Source organism: Ceratotherium simum, chromosome 19 (assembly GCF_057802395.1).
Source record: "Ceratotherium simum simum isolate JZ-2026a chromosome 19, ASM5780239v1, whole genome shotgun sequence".
NCBI classification, from domain to species: domain Eukaryota; kingdom Metazoa; phylum Chordata; class Mammalia; order Perissodactyla; family Rhinocerotidae; genus Ceratotherium; species Ceratotherium simum.
In genome coordinates this window covers 432025-452772 of record NC_141918.1, presented here as the reverse complement: position 1 = coordinate 452772, position 20748 = coordinate 432025, and the positions used below count along the sequence as shown (strand labels likewise).

Below are 20748 nucleotides of genomic sequence, written 5' to 3'. Positions count from 1 at the left end.
CGAACCCGGGCCGCCAGCATCGCAGCGCGCGCACTTAACCACCAAGCCACAGGGCCGGCCTGTGTATTGATCTTATTGTGTGTCAACACTTTTCTTTAAAGCTCTTTCTTTACTATTCATGTATAATAAAATCAGTTTTTTATATTCTCTCTTAAATTTAAATACAGAATTCTTGGCCAGCATGCAAAATCCTCCACATTATAGCCCCAACCTGTCTCCATCATTTTGTTCCTCCCTCCCCTGCCTCACCTTCTATGTATTCTCTGCCCCAGCTGAACTAAACTACTCTTTATTCTCAAAAAATATCCCCCAGCACACACACACGCACGCACACACGCACTTCCCCACCTTTGGCCCTTTGTGCATGCAGGTCTGTATGCCTGGAATGCCCACACTCTATTTGGATTTGTCTCACGTCCTGTCGTGATTAGATTCAGATAATGCGTCCCTGGCCAGAAAACTGGCCTGTGACCTGCTCAGGGAATTGCGTCCAGAGGCCCCTAGTGATGTTAATTTTGATCACCCAGTCAAGATGTTGTCAAGTCTCTCCAATAGCTAGTTACTTTTTTTCCCCTTTAAAGCATCTCTGCTTTGAGATCATACAAATATCCTGCTCCTCCTCAAACTCCCCTCACCACCACCACCTTAGATTTAGTATCCATTGATGACCCATGCCAAATCAATCTTTACTATGATGGTTTCAAAATGGTGATATTTCAGCCCTACCACTCCCTCCACATTGATCGGTCAGCATTCTGTTGTAAGGAAGATCTCCTCTTCTCCTCTGCTTGTTATCTATCTGTCATCAGTGTGGACTCAGAGATTCCTAACTTATTAATGAGTTATAATCCATTCTTGTCCTTCTTTATTTTCAAGCACATATTATCTCAGATGTAGCCAGTGGGAGCCCCTTCAAGCTGGCTCCTATGGCCTATCAACTTGCCCCATCTCCTTTTTTTTTTTGAGCACTTCCTTATTGATGAAACAACCAGATGTTTCAGATTCATCTTGTACCTTCTCTGCCTTGAAATGCCTTGAAATCAGCCATTTCTCCAAGGGAGCCTGATTCCTTTTAGTGAGGAGTGGTATTTAGAAACCAAGACCCTGGCAAAGATCATATGCTTTCATTACTAAGTTATTGTCTCTTCTCAGCAGATGTTAATTACTTCTTAGAAATCACAGAAAGTGATTTTGTCAAAGGTTTATTTACAAATAGATACAAAAGTCTGCAATTTTATCAAATTATTTCTTTTCCTTCTTTTGTATGTTGAATAATCACCTACTAGGCTTTGTTTTGAATCTTTTTCCACTTTCTTAGCTTTGGGATTTTGAAAAGTGATCCTTTAGTCCTTCATAGAATTATAAAGTTATCAGTGTAGACGTGTAAATCTTTCTAAAGTGAATTGTACTGATGCCTTTCGCCACAAACTTAGCAAAGATGACAGCTTTAAATGTATATTACGGGCCGGCCCCGTGGCTTAGCGGTTAAGTGCGCACGCTCCGCTGCTGGCAACCTGAGTTCGGATCCCGGGCGCGCACCGATGCACTGCTTCTCTGGCCATGCTGAGGCCGCGTCCCACATTACAGCAACTAGAAGGATGTGCAGCTATGACATACAACTATCTACTAGGGCTTTGGGGAAAAATAAATAAATAAATAAAATTATTTTAAAAAATAAATAAATAAATGTATATTACTTTTATTATTGTTATTATTTCCTAATTCTAGTAAATGAAATATGAAACTTGTTTGATTATTTTTTTATTTCTATAACCATAACTATTAATTAGAGAAATTGATGGGTTAAATAGCTGAGTTTGTATATCAGCTACATGTATATGTATTTAAATAGCAATTAAAAGTGTCTGCATAATAGTGAATTCCACAGGGTACTATGTAAGTTTATATTAACAATAAAATTGAGATTGAAGTCAAAATAATGGCTGCCACCAAAGTCTCAGTCCCTGAGGAGGTGATCCCAGCCTGGGGGAGATCTCACCCCTCGCCGAGGTGTGCCCCAAGCCTATCAAGTGAGTCTCTTTTTGCCAAAGGACTGTGCACCTTTCTTTCTGGTGATTTTAGGTTGCTGTTTGAAATGGGTGAATTTGTGTGTGGGCTCTTTAAGAGCAGGCTTTTCTTTCCCTTATATTCAATAGCTTTTCTGGGAGTGTTCCCTGTTGCTATTAATAGCCAGCAAAGCCAGATATTATGACACTCCTCTCAGTTGTGCTGAGTCCAAAAGCTGCTTGTTGTGGCAAAGCTCTCCTGCTCAGATCCCCCACTCCTCCCAGGAACGCTTTGTACCTTCAGATTGCTCCCAGCTGTGATTGCTCCATGGCTAGAGTGTGGCTTTTTTCTCTCCAGGAAGGAATTTCTGCCTCTTCCACCTCAGCACTGTCCCCTTTTATCCAGTTTCCGGTTCTCTCTCAGGGGTAATTGTTTCAAGGGTAGTTGTAGATTTGTTGTGTCCACGGGAGGAGGTGAGTTCAGAGTCTGCCTACGCCACCCTCTTCCCAGCAATCTCATTAAGATATTTTGCACACTCAACTTCTCTACTCTGTACCCATCTCAAAACAATTTCAAAACGAATGTTACTGGAATAAAAAAAAAAAACGTGGAAAAATCTAAATAAATAAATAAAATAAAGCTTTGCTTCAAAAAAAAACAATTTCAATAGACATATTTTAGTGTTCAGCCGTATTCAGTGGCTATTATGTTATATATTCACTTTTCACATATGTATTTACCTTCACATAATTCTTTTATGGAATTAATTATGTTAATAATAACACATGACTGCATATTACTTTACCTAAGTAATTTATACCTTGCTAATCGAATCACAGTGCTCGGATGGGAAGACCTCCCAAGCTTCAGAATTCCCACAAAAGTTACACTGCAGAAGCCCACAGAGCTTATCGGTCTTCTATGTGGCTATGAATCTGGCAGTTGCTCATTTGACAATGGTAACTACTTGGCTTAAACAGTAATATTTTTGTTAGTAATTAGACATTTGTAGGAACAATAATTGGTTGTACACTGACTACTAAATAGTCACTCATTTTACAGAGTGGTACCTTCTTGAGTTAATTATCTTCAGTCATAGTTTTTCATATGATTAAAATCAATTTAAACTTTCAGAACCAGAAATAGATTTGATTAATTATTCAACTTATTACAATCTTTGCAGTGTTTAAATTTTGAAGTTCAAAAATTCTTTGTATAATTTGATGTGATTTTTATTTTTAAACTAGAAGTTTACATTAATCCTTGTTAAATATAAAACCTTTCATATTTTTAGTATGAATGTAGTGGCTGAATTACATTTTTAAAAGCATAAGGTTCTGATATCAAAATAATAGTAAAAGTATTACACTGTATATGGGAAGTCTACTATGATCAAAACCTCTTCTAATATCTCTTATCCTATCTAGCATTGCAATCATGTTTTCACATCCCAAGGTTGGTCATGCATGAAAGTTTTGTTGTAGTACCTGTCACATCATGTGCCCAGTAAATATTTGTTGAATGAATGAACCTCTGGTTTTTTGTTTTTTTTTTTTTTTTTAATTTATTTTTCCCCCAAAGCCCCAGTAGATAGTTGTATGTCATAGTTGCACATCCCTCTAGTTGCTGTATGTGGGACGCGGCCTCAGCATGGCCGGAGAAGCGGTGCGTCGGTGCGAGCCCGGGATCCGAACCCGGGCTGCCAGCATCAGAGCGCATGCACTTAACCGCTAAGCCACAGGGCCGGCCCTGAACCTCTGGTTTTAATCACAAGACTAGGTGTCTAATGTTGGAATTATTGACAATATACCAGAGATTTTGTCAAAGAGAAATTAAAATAGAGGGAAGAATTTTGTGACCCTTACAAGCTAGGAAATATTTATTGAGTATATATATTGGTGAGTTAAAAACTGAAGGAGTTTGGGGCTGGCCTGGTGGTGTAGTGGTTAAGTTCACGTGCTCCGCTTCAGTGGCCCAGGGTTCACAGGTTCAGATCCTGGGCGCGGACCTACACACAGCTTATCAAGCCATGCTGAGGCAGGCGTCCCACATATAAATTAGAGGAAAATGGGCACGGATGTTAGCCCAGGGCCAATCTTACTCAGCAAAAAGAGGAAGATTGGCAATGGATGTTACCTCAGGGCTAATCTTCCTCACCGAAAAAAAAAAAAAAACTGAAGGAGTTTAACATAATGATGAAAGAAAAGAAGCATACTTGAAAAACAAATTAACTTCAAGAAAACTTTGTTAAATTTAGTGATAATTTGAAAGATCTGATAGAGATATAATTGAAATAATAACTCCTTGAAGAAGTAAAGGCACAAAAAGCCATTTCTGTGAGAGAGGATAGGAAGAAGTCTGAACTAATTGCTGCACAGTGACTTGAGGCATGTATCTGAGATTACAAAGTAGAAACTAACCCTGATTACCAAAAAAAGGATAGACGGAAATAGCAAATAATTACAAAACTGAAATATGTTCCTTTATGCTACTAACTAGAAAAAGAATCTGGAAATATTGCACATGAAGTAAGTTAAACAAATGACATTGTCCAATTATGTGGTTTATAGAATCATAGGAAGTTAGAACTAGGAAGGATTTAGAGTAATCTCGTCCCTCACTGCTCAGTCCCTAGTTGGTCCAGGGACCAGGGGCATCAGCATTACGTGGGAGCTTGTGAGAAATGCAGAACCTCAGGCGTCACCACAGACTTCCTGAACTACAATCCGCATGTGAAGATCCTCAGGCGATTCTTGTGCGTGTTCAAGGTGCAGCCCTGGTCTAGTCCAGTCCTCTCACTCACACAAGCCTTAATGGAGTGTCTCCTATGCATGTAGCACTCACACGACACTACAACAAGTAAACCCAGCTCCTGCTGTAAGGAGATAGTCTAGTTCAGGAAAGAAACAATAAAAAAAATAAACAATTTGGGCCGGCCCCATGGCGGAGTGGTTAAGTGCGCGCGCTCCACTGCTGGCGCCCCGGGGTTCGCAGGGTCGGATCCCGGGCGCGCACCTATGCACCGCTTGTCAGGCCATGATGTGGTGGCATCCCATATAAAGTGGAGGAAGATGGGCACAGATGTTAGCCCAGGGCCGGTCTATACTGATCAAATGCCTGCCAAGTGCCAGCGTACAGCCTGGCCTGGCCTGTGAAGCTTTTACTCTAGAGTGGTAGGCAAGAAAGAATCACACAAATAAAATCCAACTTTTTGAAGAAAAAAATGAGAGAATATAATAAGGAGATGTAATATAGATCAGGGAGTAAGGAAAGGTCTCTCTGAGGAAGTGACATTTAAGCTAAAGCCTGAAGAATAAGTAAGAAGTTAGCCAGGCAAAAAAGGAGTAGTAGTCCTGACAGAAGAGTTTACACAAGTGGAAAAAGAAATTGGTGCCTGTCTCAGTCTGCCTGGGCTGCCATAACAAAATACTGTAGACTGGGTGGCTTAAATAGCAGAAATTTATTTTCTCATAATTCTAGAGGCTAGAAGTCCAAGATCAAGCCAGCACAGTTGGTTTCTGGTGAAAGCTCTCTTCCTGGTTTGCAGAAGGGCCGCCTTTTTGCTGTGTGCTCACATGGCCTCTCCTCATTGTGCGTGCATGCTTGCAGGTGTGCGTGTTTGCGTGCGTGCAGAGAGCCAGCGAGCTCTAGTGTCTCTTCCTCTTCTTATAAGAGCACCAGCCCTATCAGATCAGGGCCCCACCCTTATGACCTCATTTAACTTTTATCACCTCCTAAGGACCCTGTCTCCAAATACAGTCACATTGAGGGTTAGGGCTTCAACGTATGAATTTTGGGGACACATAAACATTCATTCCATAACAGTATATTTCAGTTAACTGAGAGTAGGTCGTTTGTGGCTGAGATGCAGAGAAGAAAGCCACTGGGGAGTAAGCAGGAGCCTATAGTAAGCATTTTATATTGCATCCAGAGCAAGTAGGAAATGACATTCTCTGTATTTTAAGATCGCTCTTGTGTGGACAAGAGTACAAATAGAAGCAACCAATTAGGAACCTATTGCAGTAACTCAGTTAAGAGAAGATGGGGTATAAAGAAATAGATAGACTTGAGATGTTTTGCGAATACAATAGATGGGAATTGACAATAGGTTAGACCTGAATAGGGAAGACGATATCAAGTATGATGATTTCCAGGTGTTTTGCTGGGCAACTGGGTAGATGGATGTGCCACTTACTAGAATTGAGACGCCTGAAGGATGAAGAGTCTTGGGGGAAGATAAAAATTTCAGACATGTTAAATTTTAGATATTTGGGAAAACATCTAGAAAATAGTAGTTGTAGGCAGTTTGATATTTGGATCTGGAACTCAGAAAAGCAGTGTGACTGGAAATGAAAATTAGGAAATAATAAACCACATGTCAAAGTATTTAAACACAAAGATTGTCTGGGGAGGGCAGTTAGAATGGCAAGCGATTGCAGGACTGCATCTTGACAAACATTTAGAGACCAAAAAGAGGGGAAATAACCAGAAAAGGAAACTAAAAAGGAGCAACAGAGAGATAGAAGGAAAATCAAGAATGTGGTGTCAAGGAAGCCAAGACTATCCAGTCTCCAATTCAAGAATGAGATCTGGGGCCGGCCCCGTGGCTTGGCAGTTAAGTGCGCGCGCTCCGCTGCTGGCGGCCCGGGTTCAGATCCCGGGTGCGCACCGACGCACCGCTTCTCCGGCCACGCTGAGGCTGCGTCCCACATACAGCAACTAGAAGGATGTGCAACTATGACGTACAACTATCTACTGGGGCTTTGGGGGAAAAAAGGAGGAGGATTGGCAGTGTATGTTAGCTCAGAGCCGGTCTTCCTCAGCAAAAAGAGGAGGATTAGCATGGATATTAGCTCAGGGCTGATCTTCCTCACAAAAAAAAAAAAAAAGTTTAAAAAAAAAAAAGAATGAGAACCAGATGAGAAATAAAGATTTAGGAGTCGTCAACCTATGATAATAGAGGAAGTCATGGAATTGGATAAAATTACTCAGCAGACTGTAATGAGAACCTTGGGAAACCATTAAGAGAAAGAAGAGGCTGATGCAGAGATAATTGAGAAGAAGGAACAGGAGAAGGATAAGGAAAATAAATAGAGATTGAGATCCCAAAGGGAGAGCTTGATCAGCAGGGTCAGATGCCAGTGAAAGCTCAGTCAAGTAAGAATACAAGTGATCCTTGGGTTGGACAACCAGATGGAGAAGTTTATTAAACATCTTGGTGAAAATGCTTCCATGGAGCAAGGAGAAGGAAGCAAGGCTGCAGTGACTTAAGGAATGAATGGAAAGATGAGAAAATGAAGACAGCATAAAGCAGTAATTTCAAAAGTGTGGTCCTTAGCCATCCACATCAACATCATCAGGAGTGGTTCTTTAAAATAAAGTAGAATCATTGATTATAGGGCGAAGGAATCTGTGTTTTGTTGCTCCTCCAGGTTGTTCTCATGGACATCAAAATTTGAGAACCACTGCCAATAAACAGCTATTTCAAAACTATGAACTATGAAGGGAAGGAAAAAAGCTAAAGGTGGACACGTATTGATGAAAGGTCTTTTTTTAAGATGAAAGAGACCCAAGCTGTTAATACGCTGAGAAAAGAAGGCCAATAAAAGATGAGAGATTAAAGTTGAAAGAAAGAAGTGAAAATTACTGGTTGGTAGAAGGCAAGAAGGAATGATATCCGGAGTCCAAGTGGAGGGATCAGCTTTCCGCTGAGAAGAGAAGGAAGGTAGTAAGGTGGGTTCAGTTGAAGAAGTTTTCAGGTGAGATGAGAAGTTGAGAATTGTGGTGGTTGAAAAGTATGTCCCTAAATTCTTCAACACTCCTCTCTTCAAAAAGTGGAGGCTACTTTCTCTCCCCTTGAATGTGGGCTGGATTTAGTGACTTGTTTCTCATGAATAGAATATGGCAAAAGGGATGGTATCTGACGAGGTCATAAAAGACATGGCAGCACCCTCCTTGCTCCCTCTCTTTCTCAGATGATTCACACTGGGGACACCAGCTGCCATGGAGTGAGGATGTGTGCCCCTGTGGCAAGGCCCACACGGGAGGAGCTGAGGCCTCCAGCCAGCAGCCACGTGATTGAGCTTAGAAGTGGATCCTTCTTGCCCCAGTCAAGTCTTCAGATGACTGCAGCCCCAGCCAACATCTTGGCTGAAACCTCATGAGGCCCCCTGAGCCAGAACCACCAGCTAAGCTGCTCCTCCATTCCTGTCCCCCACAACCTGTGAGATAATCCGTGTTTGTTGTCTGAAGCTGCTAAGTTTTGAGGTAATTTATTACGCAGCAATAGATAACATTGAAAAATCTTAACTGTGCGTCTTTGGTTTCTCTGTGGCATGGGAGTCAGGTTCGTTGCTGAGACTAGGAAAGAAGATAGGCAGAGTAAAAGACTTGAGAATGATAAATGTTCAAAATAACTACTGAGAAAAATAGTCCCTAAGAACTCATAGAAGGGATTTTTGGCATTGATGAGCATCAGCTGAAGTGGGAGATTACTTTTGTACTCTCACTCTTTTACAAAGTTGTTATTTCTTTCAGTGGTGTTCAGTACCCTAAATGTAGGACTGAAAATGTGCTGTTGGATTGATCTAGGATTGAGATTTTAACAAGCTTCGGGTTGATGAACAGTCAAAGGGATATGGGAATTGAGAATTTTGGCACAAAAGAGGTCTAGGCTGTGTTGTCTCCTAGATGCTTTTAGTTAAAGTAATAGAAATCCTAATTTAAGCTTCTAAACAGCATGATCTATTGATTCACTTTATTGTAAAGTCCAGAGACAATAGACTTCAGGCAAGAGTTGATATTCAGCTGTCTACTAATATCACTAAAGATTTGTTTCTTTTCAACTCTCTACTCTGCCTTTCATGATACTAGTTTTACCCTAAGGCTGAGTCTGCTTGTAAAATCACACAATGAAATGATGGCCAGTAATGACCAGAATTACATGCTTCTTCATTCACATCAATCAAGAAAGAAAAGGATCTTTGCCTCTCTCAACCATGGAAATAAGTCCTGGGCTTCATTCCGATTGAACCAAACTGAGTCACGTATACAGGAGAACACCATTTGACTTTATGACAGCACCCCCCTGCCACCTCTCAAGTTAGAGGTGAAGGAGCCAGTGCCCCTCAAACCTCATGGAATGGATGCTGAGGAGGCCATTGGTAACATCCACTACAACACGGGAATATGTGAACACAAAGGACTCATTTTGAAGATGAAGAAACTCAAGCACAGAGGAGTTATGTGACTTCCAAAGTCAGAGCTAGTAAATGGCAGAACTAAGACTTGATTCCAGGTCTTCCAGCTCCATGGTCCAGGGATCTTTCTGCTACATCAAGTTGCCTGTCAATTACTTAGTTGGAAGATCTTAAAAATTGATCATTGTAGAGGCACTAGTAGTTACTTTGAAAACTCATTGCAGAGAACAGACACATACTCTGGTTGCTTCAGTTAATGTGAGTTTATTATAAAAACTAAGTAAATAAATATGAGAAGTAAAAATGATAAGGAACATAAAATTGGCTCAGTGGCCACCCAGCCAGAAGGAAGCCACCCACTCCGTTTCATGGAGCTGAAATGTGGTTCAGGATATATCTGCAGCCTGAAGTCTGTCAGGAGCTCTGGCATCTGGCAAGGACCCCACTCTGCTCTCTTAAACTGGGGTGAAGAAAAATTGGATCATCAAATAGAAATGGGAGCTATTGTCAAAAGAAGATGAAAGTGGATGCTGGAGAAGAAAAAAACAAATATACATGGTACCTACCACATGTGATCCTTGTGAGGATTAACTAGAACACACATGTTCACATGTGCACTTAGCTCATATGTAATAAATGCATTTGCACATAATGCAATACACTTAATCATTATTTTCTGGCAAACTTGGAGTCAGGTGCCATGATCAGCGTCACAAATCAATGCAAGTGAAATATTAAAGGAGGATGATTGGTGAGCTCTTAGAAAGGAAAATATTGATCACTAAGGAGCCAACATTGGATCACTAAGAGCCAAAATAGCAAAACGGTCTAATTTCTCAACATCATATTTAGCCTCATACATAGAAGAAACACAGTATATTTAGCATATCAAGATTTCAACAAGGTCTCCTGTGATTCCTTTGGACAGGACGGAAAAAGATGGATTGGATGTACAATTACATAGATTTGTAATTACTAAATTTCAGTGTCATAGCATGTTGATTAATGGATCTAGTCATTCCACGAACTCTGTGCCAGGCACTGAGGCGAATGTTGAAGACACAAACGTAGCAGTAGCATGGTCCCTGCTTGCGTCTGCGTAAGCTTGTGCCGGCTGGGAGGGTGATAAGGTCATGTCCTGAAGCGTATCCTGGACAACAGCAGGCAGAATCCCGGAACTGGGCTTCAAGCATCAGCTGAGTAGTTGAGCTCTATATCTTCAAGACCCTGGCCCAGCCCTGACGTTGTGTGAGTCTTATAAGTGAAAAAGACGTCTTTATCTAGATATGGTATGAAGCTCAACAGTTTAGTAACATAAGTGATGCCAGCAAATAGCTGTAGAAGTTAGGAGACTGGTAAGTGCCTATGTGCCTTAGGTCAGGAATGATGCTGTGCTTCTCTAAGCTGAGCGAGGGACCACATTTAAGGCTGTGATCAGCATGTGTAGGCATGTGTGTGAACAAGATACGTAACTTAAAATTGTACAGCTGTACAAATGTAAGATACTCTCATCAAAGTCAAAATTATTTCTCACCCTTATATATTGATTCAACCCTTGTGATGAGCTTTTAGTTTTTATTTTCCAACTAGAATTTCTTGGTTCAAAGCATCTAGTTGTTTCTAGTTCCCTGTGTCCTCGGTTAATGGGGGGTTACGTATCTCATGACCGTGTTGTGGCGTAGGTGCTTTTTGTCTGTGGTCACCACCAAGTGCCGTGCAGTGGGTGACACTGCCTGTCGGAACAGGAGCACTCAGGGACCGTAGACCTTTAAGCATTCAGCACTGGGGCTTGTGGTGAAAAATTAAGCATGGGAAAATTGATCTTTCCTACAGATTGAATTCAGTGATGACCATGTTTTTAACAAGGCAGTGTTATAGATTATAACTAAATTATAATATTAAGCACTGATTTGGAATCAGACAAATTGGGTAACATTGTACAGTCTTTCTTTCTTCATCCATAGAATGATGATAATAATCCCTACCTCATGGCATTGATTTTACTATTAAAATGGGATAATATATATATAAAATACTTAGAACCGTTCCTGACATGAAGTTTTTCAGTAAACAGTCAGTACTCCTCTTAACATATAAATGTGTGCATGGTATTTTCTGAGCCTATTCTTCTATAGACTAAAATAGAGATTTTCTATGAATAGTTTTGTTGCCCAGATTCAAGGGTATTGGAGAGATTTTTATTTGTTAGTCCCGCAGAATTCTAGTACTCCAATAGCACAGAATGCGGACTGAGTTGTCCAGCATGTTTTCCTCCGAGCAGTCATCGTCTTTCACTGCCCTTCCTGGCCAAGTGTCATATAAATGCTGGACTGAGCTTCTGGGTGCTGGCGTCTGGAATTTCACAGCATTCATCTACACTTAGTATAGCTGTTGCTGAAGAGGCCTGGCAACACTGCGGTGGGTTCCTCTTCCTGCCGAGGTGTTAATGGTTTTAAAAAAAACAGACAAGTTCAGCCAAGCTTGCTTAATTCAAGATACACTCCCTAAATGGCAAAAGCAAGAAAGATCCGTACTACGTGGCGTTGTTATTGTATCCTGTATGCCTGAGTTTTGAACATAAAAATTTGTGATGTTTATAGATAACTGAATTAGATTCAGCAGGATTTTTTATTTAGACACTGTATTAGTCAACTCAGGCTGCCATACAAAAGACCATAGACTGGGTGGCTTAAACAACAGAAGTTTATTTTCTCACAGTTCTGGAGGCTGGGAGTCTGAGGTCAGGGTGCCAGCATGGCCGGGTTCTGGTGACGGTGCTCTTCCTGGCTTGTGCACAGCCCCCTTCTCCCTGTGTCCGCACATGGCCTTTCTTTGGTACATGCTCACAGAGATAGAGAGAGCAGTCTCTCTCACTTCCTCTTCCTATAAGGCCACCCATTCTATTGGGTTACGACTCTACCCTTATGACTTCATTTAACCTTAATTACCTCCTAAAAGCCATGCCTCTAAATACAGTCACGCTGGGGGTTAGGGCTTCAACATAAGAATTTGGGGAGGACATAGTTCAGTCCATAGCAGGCACTTTTCCACATCCAAAATGGGAAGAGGAATTTCATATGAGTAGTCTACAACCAAGGTAGTGAGGATCCTAAACCCTATTAGAAATAGTATTATCCCACAATAAGATATATGGATTAATAAACATCAAGCTTCTTTAAATTTGACTAAAATTTTATTTTATAGTAACACTGATTAATGAAAAGTTAAAAGCTCTAATTGGACTTTGTATATGCCTTGGTGATTTTTATGAAAAATAAATTAATAAACGCCATTTACTTGGTTAACTAATTTTTAGCTCCACCACCATCTTTAAGTTTTCTTACTAAACATACCAAACCTAACTCTAATGAACCCTCTACGATCTAGAGTCTAGATACTGCCAGTGTACAAGAAATACAGGGGACATAAAAGTATGTTAAATGATACCTCATGGATGCGGTCTACAAAATCCAAAGTGTAGGACCATCTACAGGACAAAAATCGCAGTTTCTTCAATTAAAAAGAGAGAGAGGGCAACAAAAAAGGAACGAACTATTGATAAACACAACAACTTGAAACGATGTTTAGTAACCCTAGTATGTAATCCAAAAGGTTATGTCTATATGATTCCATTTATATGGAATTCCTGATCAGGAATTGGCACCCTTTGGAGCCAGTGCCTAGAGAGGTGCTAGTCTTCGTGGGACGTCTCCAGCAGTCACTGTGGCCAGAGCCCCCTGGGTCCGTGCCTGGGGCCTAGGACAGCTGCAGGCAGCGTGCCACTGCTGCCGTCAGCAAGCACTGAACAAGCGTGTCTGTGGAACTGGCCGCTGACGTAATAAAGGGGGTGAGGAATGAGTTTGCAGTGAGACTATGGAGTTAGAATTAGCAAACTCGAATTAGAGAACAGTCTCCTCTTAGAACAAGTAATACAAGCTTGAAGGACAGTGCAGATTCTGAGAAGGCAGAGCTCGATAGGAACTGAACTAGACAGAGAAAGCTTCATGGAAGAGGTGCTAAGCGAGTGGTTTGGGTGGAAAGTGTGGATTTCAGGTAGTATCGTATGAGTGAAGAGAGGTAGCAGGAATGAGTGTGCCAGACGTGAGTAGCTGGGATAAAGTTGTCTGGACCTGAAGTGTGTATTGTGCAGATGGACCAGGGCCAGGCCATTGCAAATCAGGCAGAAGATTACAGTCTTCTTAGGGTCAGCATTAGACCATCCTTGTAAGTTTTTGAGTAGGGGTGACCTGACAAAATTATGATTATTCAAATTAAAGTTTATACAGGCTGAGATGCAGTTCAACCAAATGTAAAATGTCCTTTAAAATGTTTAAACCGGTAGGTTCTGTTTCTTGATCAGATGCATGGTTGTGTTCACTTTGTGAAAACTCATCAAGTGTACAGTTACAGTTTGTGCACATTTCCATATGTGTATTACACTCAAAAAAAAATTTTAATATCCTTGCTGGAATGTAGGGGAGCTAAGTTGGGACCACCAGATCTGTTACATGTATACATCTATGAACCCATAAATGACAAGGGAAATAATAATCTATCACTAACTTGCCTGAGGTCACACAGATGGTTAATGGTGGAGCTAGGTCAGAAATTTTTAGGTCTCCGGATTACCAGTCCAATAAGACTTCTTAATAGAAAATGATAAGCATTTCATTCTTTTTAGCATGATACGTGAGACCTTGGCTATAGTCGCCTTCCTTAGTCTACATATATTTCTTACGTATTGGAGAAATCAACAGATGAATTAGCATTTCCCAAATACAGGCAGGAATTCTTTCTCTAAAGATTTGCATCTGAACATAGATAAGAATGTCCCACTTCCCTAAGATTTACCCTTAAAATAAATCAGAACTTTTTCTGAGTTTATTCAAAATGCATTTTTTGTCATACAGACACACATACACAATGTAGCCCCAGCTTGTCTATTTCTGGGACAGTTTGCAAGGACTTAGCTACAAGCAGATATGTAATAAGTGGAACAAGTAAGTTGTGAAATTGTATGTTCAATATGATCTCATTTTTATAATAATATATTAGAAATATAGGGCTGGCCCTGTGGCCGAGTGGTTGAAGTTCTGTGTGCTCCGCTTCGGTGGCCCAGGGTTCACAGGTCCGGATCCCGGGCGCAGACCTAGACCACTCGTCAGCCATGCTGAGGCAGTGACCCACATACAAAACAGAGGAAGACTGGCACAGATGTTGGTTCAGGGTGAATCTTCCTCAAGCAAAAAAAAGAGGAAGCGTGGCAACAGATGTCAGCTCAGAGCAAATCTTCCTCACACAAAAAAAAAATCTATTAAAAAAATATATATACATGTAGACAAAAATAATTAGGATATTTACCGGAATGTTAATGTTGATTATCTTTACAGTATATGGAAGGATTATAGGTAATTTTATTTTCTTCTTAATGTGTTTTTTTTAATTTTCAACAATGAAATAAATTTTGTAATCAGGAAATAAATTCTCTTTTTTTAACTTAAAAAAATTTTAAGACACATCAAGCTTCCTGTCTAGATACAGTCACGTGTGCAAGCCCCACCCCAGCACTTTTCCACTTCACTGTGGAAGGGATCGGCCAGTGGCCATGTTCCCCTACATGAGACTAGAATGCTAATTGACTATGGGAATGCGGGGTGTTCACAAGCTAAATATTCAGCCCTATTTCAGTAAGACATTTCATTTAGACATAAAATGTCACAATAAGACAGCCTGGGAGTGGTATGGTTATCTATAAAGAATCTACTTAAATGTGCAACACAGTGTAAAACTCAATGGCAATGTTTCTGCAGGTATGCTGGTATCCTCCTGGGCATCACAAATACATTCGCCACTATTCCAGGAATGGTTGGGCCTGTCATTGCTAAAAGTCTGACCCCCAACGTAAGTAGATAATTTGCTTGTAAACTGAAATGGTCTAAACAGTTCACTTGAAGCTGTACACCTGTGTCAAAGTTGAGTATTTTTTAATTAAGAGTAAAATTCTGAATGTTTGTTCTTATGCAATTCCTTATAGCAACAAAAAGCTAAGTGCCTTAATGGATAGGAAAGTGTATTTTCAAAGAACACTCTGGATTTTAGACAGAACGACAGACCTAAGTTAAATGAAGACCTTGTAGCTGAAACCACCCAAGTACTTAAAAATTGTGATATTATACCAGATAAGTAACTTATGTCTTTGGTTTGAGCAAATAAAAACTAGCAATGTAAAATTATTCAAGAATAGATCCACGAAAGTGAGGTGTCAGGAAATCATGTGAGAATGAATAAGGAACAGCTGAAACAATGGAGAATGTTTAGAGGAGCAGAAGGTTGTGAAGACGTGGTCAGTGTCCTCACATACTTGAAGGACTGCCACGTGAAAGATGGAGACTTCTTGGCCGTTCCACAAAGACAGATGGAAAGAAGTTACCAGGCAACAACAGGAAAGCTTCTGTTTAGACCTGTTCCTACGTGGAATGGGCTGCCTTATGAGTTAGTGAACCCTGAAATAGGCAGACATGTATTCAACAGGCATGTTTTGAGTGCTTATTAATATGCTAGGTACTGAGGATTCTAAGGCAAAATGACAAGCTTCTGCACTTGAGAAACTCATCATTTAGAGATTACATGTAATCATATAAAGTACAGTGTGACAAATGCTGCAGAAAAAATGTGTGCAGAGTATGGCACAGAGGAGAGAACAACCACTTTGTGGGAAGGAGCCCTCGAAGAGTGAGCTGGGTCTGGGAAGGGCTGGCCTTGGCTGGGCGCTGAGCCCTGAGAAGCTGGGTGGGCCAGGGTTGGGCCAGCCTGAAGCTGGAAGGCAGCATGGGGCCAGATCAGTAAGCAGACACTCCGCATTCTAAAAGGTTGCCTACATTGTGTAAGAAATCAAAATAAGTGACCTCAAAGTCCCTTTCCAACTCTAGTTTTCTACTGTAAAAAAATCTTGGGGCTGGCCCTGTGGCATAGTGGTTAAGTCCAACGCACTCCACTTCAGTGGCCTGAGTTCACGAGTTGTTCCCTGGGCACGGACCTACACCACTCATCAAGCCATGCTGTGGCAGCTACCCACATACAAAATAGAGGAAGACTGGCACAGATGTTACCTCAGGGCTAATCTTCCTCAAGCAAAAAAAGAGGAGGATTGGCAACAGATGTTAGCTCAGGGCTAATCTTCTTCACCAAAAAAAAAATCTCAAGGACTGATGAAATATATTCTTCAAGAGGCTGACTTAAACCTCTAAAAGAGACTTAATTTTCTCCTTGTTTTGTCTCTGTGATCAAATTAACACTATCTAATCCTTAGAATTTCAGGATATGCTTGCAAAGTTTCTTATTTAGGGGCCAGCCCGGTGGCGCAAGCAGTTAAGTGCACGCACTCCGCTGTGGCGGCCCGGGGTTCGCCGGTTCGGATCCCAGGTGCACACCGATGCACTGCTTGTCAAGCCATGCTGTGGCAGCATCCCATATAAAGTGGAGGAAGATGGGCATGGATGTTAGCCCAGGGCCAGTCTTCCTCAGCAAAAAGAGGAGGATTGGCATGGATGTTAGCTCAGGGCTGATCTCCTCACAAAAAAAAAAAAAAAAAAGTTTCTTATTTACCAAATATACTGATTTCAGACCTAGATGGACTCACCACTGAGTCTTGTTTCTTCTCCGCTGTTTCTAATTCCTCATTTAAATGAATCAATGCCTCCCTGTTACTATTTTCTCTCACTTAATAGAAAGGGATGTTGGAAAAGTTTTTTTCTAAAACTCTGTGTCTCAATATGGACACATCAGAAATGTTTAACCTTATCTTCATGGAGCACTGTGGCAACAAAGAACCAAAGTCAACACATCACCATGTATTAATTTCACTTATTGATAATCCTAGCACTTCTGCTAGGGAAATACAGATAGCTGAATTAAAGTCTTGAGAGTATGTAAAGTGGGAACTGAAGTGGGTTTTGGATGTGTATTATAGCATTTTTTTAATGTTATTAAAATGATATTTTTTTTAAAAAAGGAAAAACACATTTGCCTTTACAATTGTAATTTTTTTTTTTTTTTTTTTTAGATTTTATTTATTTATTTATTTTCCCCCAAAGCCCCAGTAGATAGTTGTATGTCATAGCTGCACATCCTTCCAGTTGCTGTACGTGGGACACGGCCTCAGCATGGCCGGAGAAGCGGTGCGTCGGTGCGTGCCCGGGATCCGAACCCGGGCCGCCAGCAGCGGAGCGTGCGCACTTAACAGCTAAGCCACGGAGCTGGCCCCACAATTGTAATTTCTTACAATTAAAATTACTGCACTGCCTCAAAAACTTTGTGGAACTTTGAGTCAGACTATCAATAAATAATTAAAGAATTAAAAATCAAAGTGTGGGCCTGGCCCCATGGCCTGGTGGTTAAGTTCGGCATGCTCCACTTCGGCAGCCTGGGTGCACAAGTTTGGATTCCAGGCGCGGACCGACACCACTCGTCAGCCGTGCTGTGGCGGGGACCACATACAAAATAGAAGATGACTGGCACAGGTGTTAGCTCAGGGTGAATCTTCCTTAGGAAAAACAAAAGTCAGAGTGTGTCTGGGGTTCAATTTTGTTACAAACAAAACAGTGTTCTCTAAAAACTGGTGGAATTTTTGTTAAAAAACAAACTAGGAGTTATGCGAGATTGTGTACAATTGATTAACTGTAAGTCCACCCATTGCCACCAGACAACACTGAGGTGTTATTTTATCCTGCAGAGCGCACAGAGAAGCTTTGTCTTAGGAATCCTAGGAATCCTGGGAAGCTGTCGTGAACATTTCTTTCTGGTATACAATGTAACTATGGACTGACTCCTCCTCCAGAATAGTGACACATTGTTAGCATAGCTAAATAGTTACCAGAATTTAAGATGGATTTCTAAGATTTTCTTTTTCATCAAAATACATTCATCTCAGAGAAGTATACCTTAACCACAGAGTGCTCCTTTCTTTCTTCGTTTTTCCTTTTTTTCCTAAATAAATGACCTCGTACTAGCTTCCAAGAGCCTTTCGTTTTTCTTCCTTATTGCCGATTCTACTGTTTGTTTTTTCTTTTTTAAATGCTGCAGATGTAGCACTCTGGTTAGACTGAAGTTGTAAAAATCCAAAAAATGGTTGGTCACGTTAGTCACGTGACCCAGAAATGGGATAACTGCCTCATGTATTTATACCACTGGATTATGCATGGAACAGCTGTGTTTGGTTCATCTCTTATTGGCAAATCCCATACACATCCTATTTTGTGTACCATTCGAGAGCCCTGTGGAATCTTTCAGGCCAGGCCTCAGACTTGAACGTCAAGTCCATCCTGACTCTTCCTTACTTGATCTACCCGACACCTCCACCTAAGAACTTGGGAGACAATGTGCAGCGTAATACTTTCCTAGTAACATGTGATTCAAGGACATGCCATACGTTTTTAGTAAACTTTTTATTCAAGTATAACATGTATTTTAAAAATGCACAAATCCTAAGTATACAGCTGGACAAATTTTCACAAAGTTAATACATCCCTGTAACCAGCACCCAATCAAGAAACAGAACAGTGCCTCCCTTGCAAAGCCCCCAGGTACCCCTTCCCAGCATTCCTCTTGCACCAAGAAGCACCCCTGGCCCGACTTGCACACTATAGATTAGTTTTGTCTGATCTTCAGCTTTATGTAAATGGAATCATTTAGTATGTACTCTCTGTGTCTGGCTTCTTTTGCCTGACATTTGGTTTGTGAGGTGTGTCTGTGTTGTTGTGGCTATTCCTTCTCATTGCTGTATAGTATTCCATTGAGCAGATATACCAGTCTCACTGTTGATGGGCGTTTTTGTTGTTTTCAGCATGAGGCTTTTATGAATAATGCTGCTGTTGTAACATTCTTGTGACACAATCTTTTTTATAAAGTGACTATGAACAAAAACTTCTTTCCTCTGCATTTTTTTCTTTCTCTACAGAACACTATTGGAGAATGGCAGACTGTTTTCTGTATCGCTGCTGCTATCAATGTATTTGGTGCCATTGTCTTCACACTCTTCGCCAAAGGTGAAGTGCAGAACTGGGCTCTCAGTGATTACCATGGACACAGAAACTGAAGGAACAATAAATAATTCTCTCATTAATGTATTTTTGTTTATCATGTAACCTAAAAGTGCCTTCAATATTTTAATGTGTAAGCATTCCATGTACAAGAAAAATTGTACTTGTATTAAATTTTTAAGGCTTGTAATCATGAAATGTCCAGATTAGTTGCCAGGTTAGTAAAATTAGCTATTTTTAATTATTAATAAGATGTATGCTGGAACTTACACTTTAGGGTCACATACCTGGCTGCAAGTCAGGCGATATGAAGTAGGGGCATTCTGTTTATTTTTAAGGGCCATACTTAAAGGAATGAGCTGAAATGGATCCCTCTATACCTTTGCTTAATTAAAGTAGATGATAATTCTCAGGTCTTGGTAAACACCTGTTTTTGTCCACTTTCCTCATAAAAATTATTTGTTGCCAGCAATCCCTGACACTTAGGTCTTAAACTTGAGCATCTCCACAGAGCCGCTAGCCGCCGCATAGTTTGGCCTGGCAGCGGCACTGAGGGAAGCGTGCCCGGGCGGTGCCGAGCCTTCGCTCCCAGCTTCAGGGACAGCGCCCAGCAGTCGCCGAGGCAGCGCCCAGACCTTGGACGGTGTTCTTCCCCTGGGGCTGCTCGTGTGTGCTGACAGCCCCGGGCAGGCAGGAGCAGCGGGCTCCACAGCCGTGTCCTCACTAGATCCTCACAGCTTCCCTTCCCAGCGCACTGGAATCGTGATTAGCATGTAACGTGCAAAAGAAAAGTGTGAGGCCCAATTAACCACAAATAACATCATCCTTGATTAAAACTACCTTCACATGGATCAGGGTATAAATTTCCAAGTCCTGTGTTCTGTGAGCTACACCAGAATAAGTAAATTAAGGAAAAAAAAAAAAAAAAACCTCACATTTTCTTCCGTCTACGTGTGAGCTTCTGGTGCAGTTCAAGGTTGAGGTGACTTTTACGTGGCCACATCACCTGCAGCAGTGAGCTAATCCTCTTTACTGCTGGCTCCTGAAGTCATATTTTTCCAGTTTTTTCCTGGACCATCTTCCAGTGGTTTTTGAGCACACTTTGAGGCCATTTATGTGATTTAGAACTTGGTTTATGTTTTGTTGTTCAACACTACCTGTAACATTTTAACTAAAACTGTTGAATGTAATAGGACATGATTACATTTCTGTAAATTTATTTGTAAATTTGTAAATAGCTTTAAGTTGCTATCGTGATATTTCTTTTATAAATCATCAAAATAAACCATTTTGGATTGATGTTTGGATCTGACAGTTCTATGATATTTTCTAGCGTCCACAGTGGCGATTTTACATCATTTCTGCCATCCTCCTCAGGCCACCCGACCACCTCTACATGTGTCTCTGCCAGCACCAGGCTGAGCAGATGTGGGCCGTCTGAGTGACGCAGCACCAGAAATCTGTTGCCATCAGCCTGCCCTTCCTAGTCCTGAGAAGGGTCCACT

General features: G+C 41.0%; 1 protein-coding gene and 1 long non-coding RNA gene across 6 annotated transcripts in view; both read left to right on the top strand.

The window, feature by feature from the left end:
- SLC17A5 (solute carrier family 17 member 5) overlaps positions 1–20542 on the top strand; it is a 56193-nt gene extending 35651 nt beyond the window's left edge. For 4 of the 5 annotated variants that reach the window (XM_087443773.1, XM_004422037.3, XM_087443777.1 and 1 more), the window contains 2 exons: positions 15017–15107; positions 19162–20542. In XM_087443773.1, coding sequence (XP_087299899.1) covers positions 15017–15107; positions 19162–19299 — 229 coding nt within the window. In that variant the 3' untranslated portion in view covers positions 19300–20542. The remainder of the gene's footprint in view (positions 1–15016; positions 15108–19161) is intronic. The other variant, XM_087443772.1, reaches the window with a different exon arrangement.
- Positions 6680–13815, top strand: LOC147914482 (uncharacterized). The gene is made up of 2 exons (XR_015555202.1): positions 6680–7740; positions 7983–13815. It is a non-coding gene; the product is annotated as an uncharacterized LOC147914482 (long non-coding RNA).
- Positions 20543–20748: the final 206 nt, after the last annotated feature.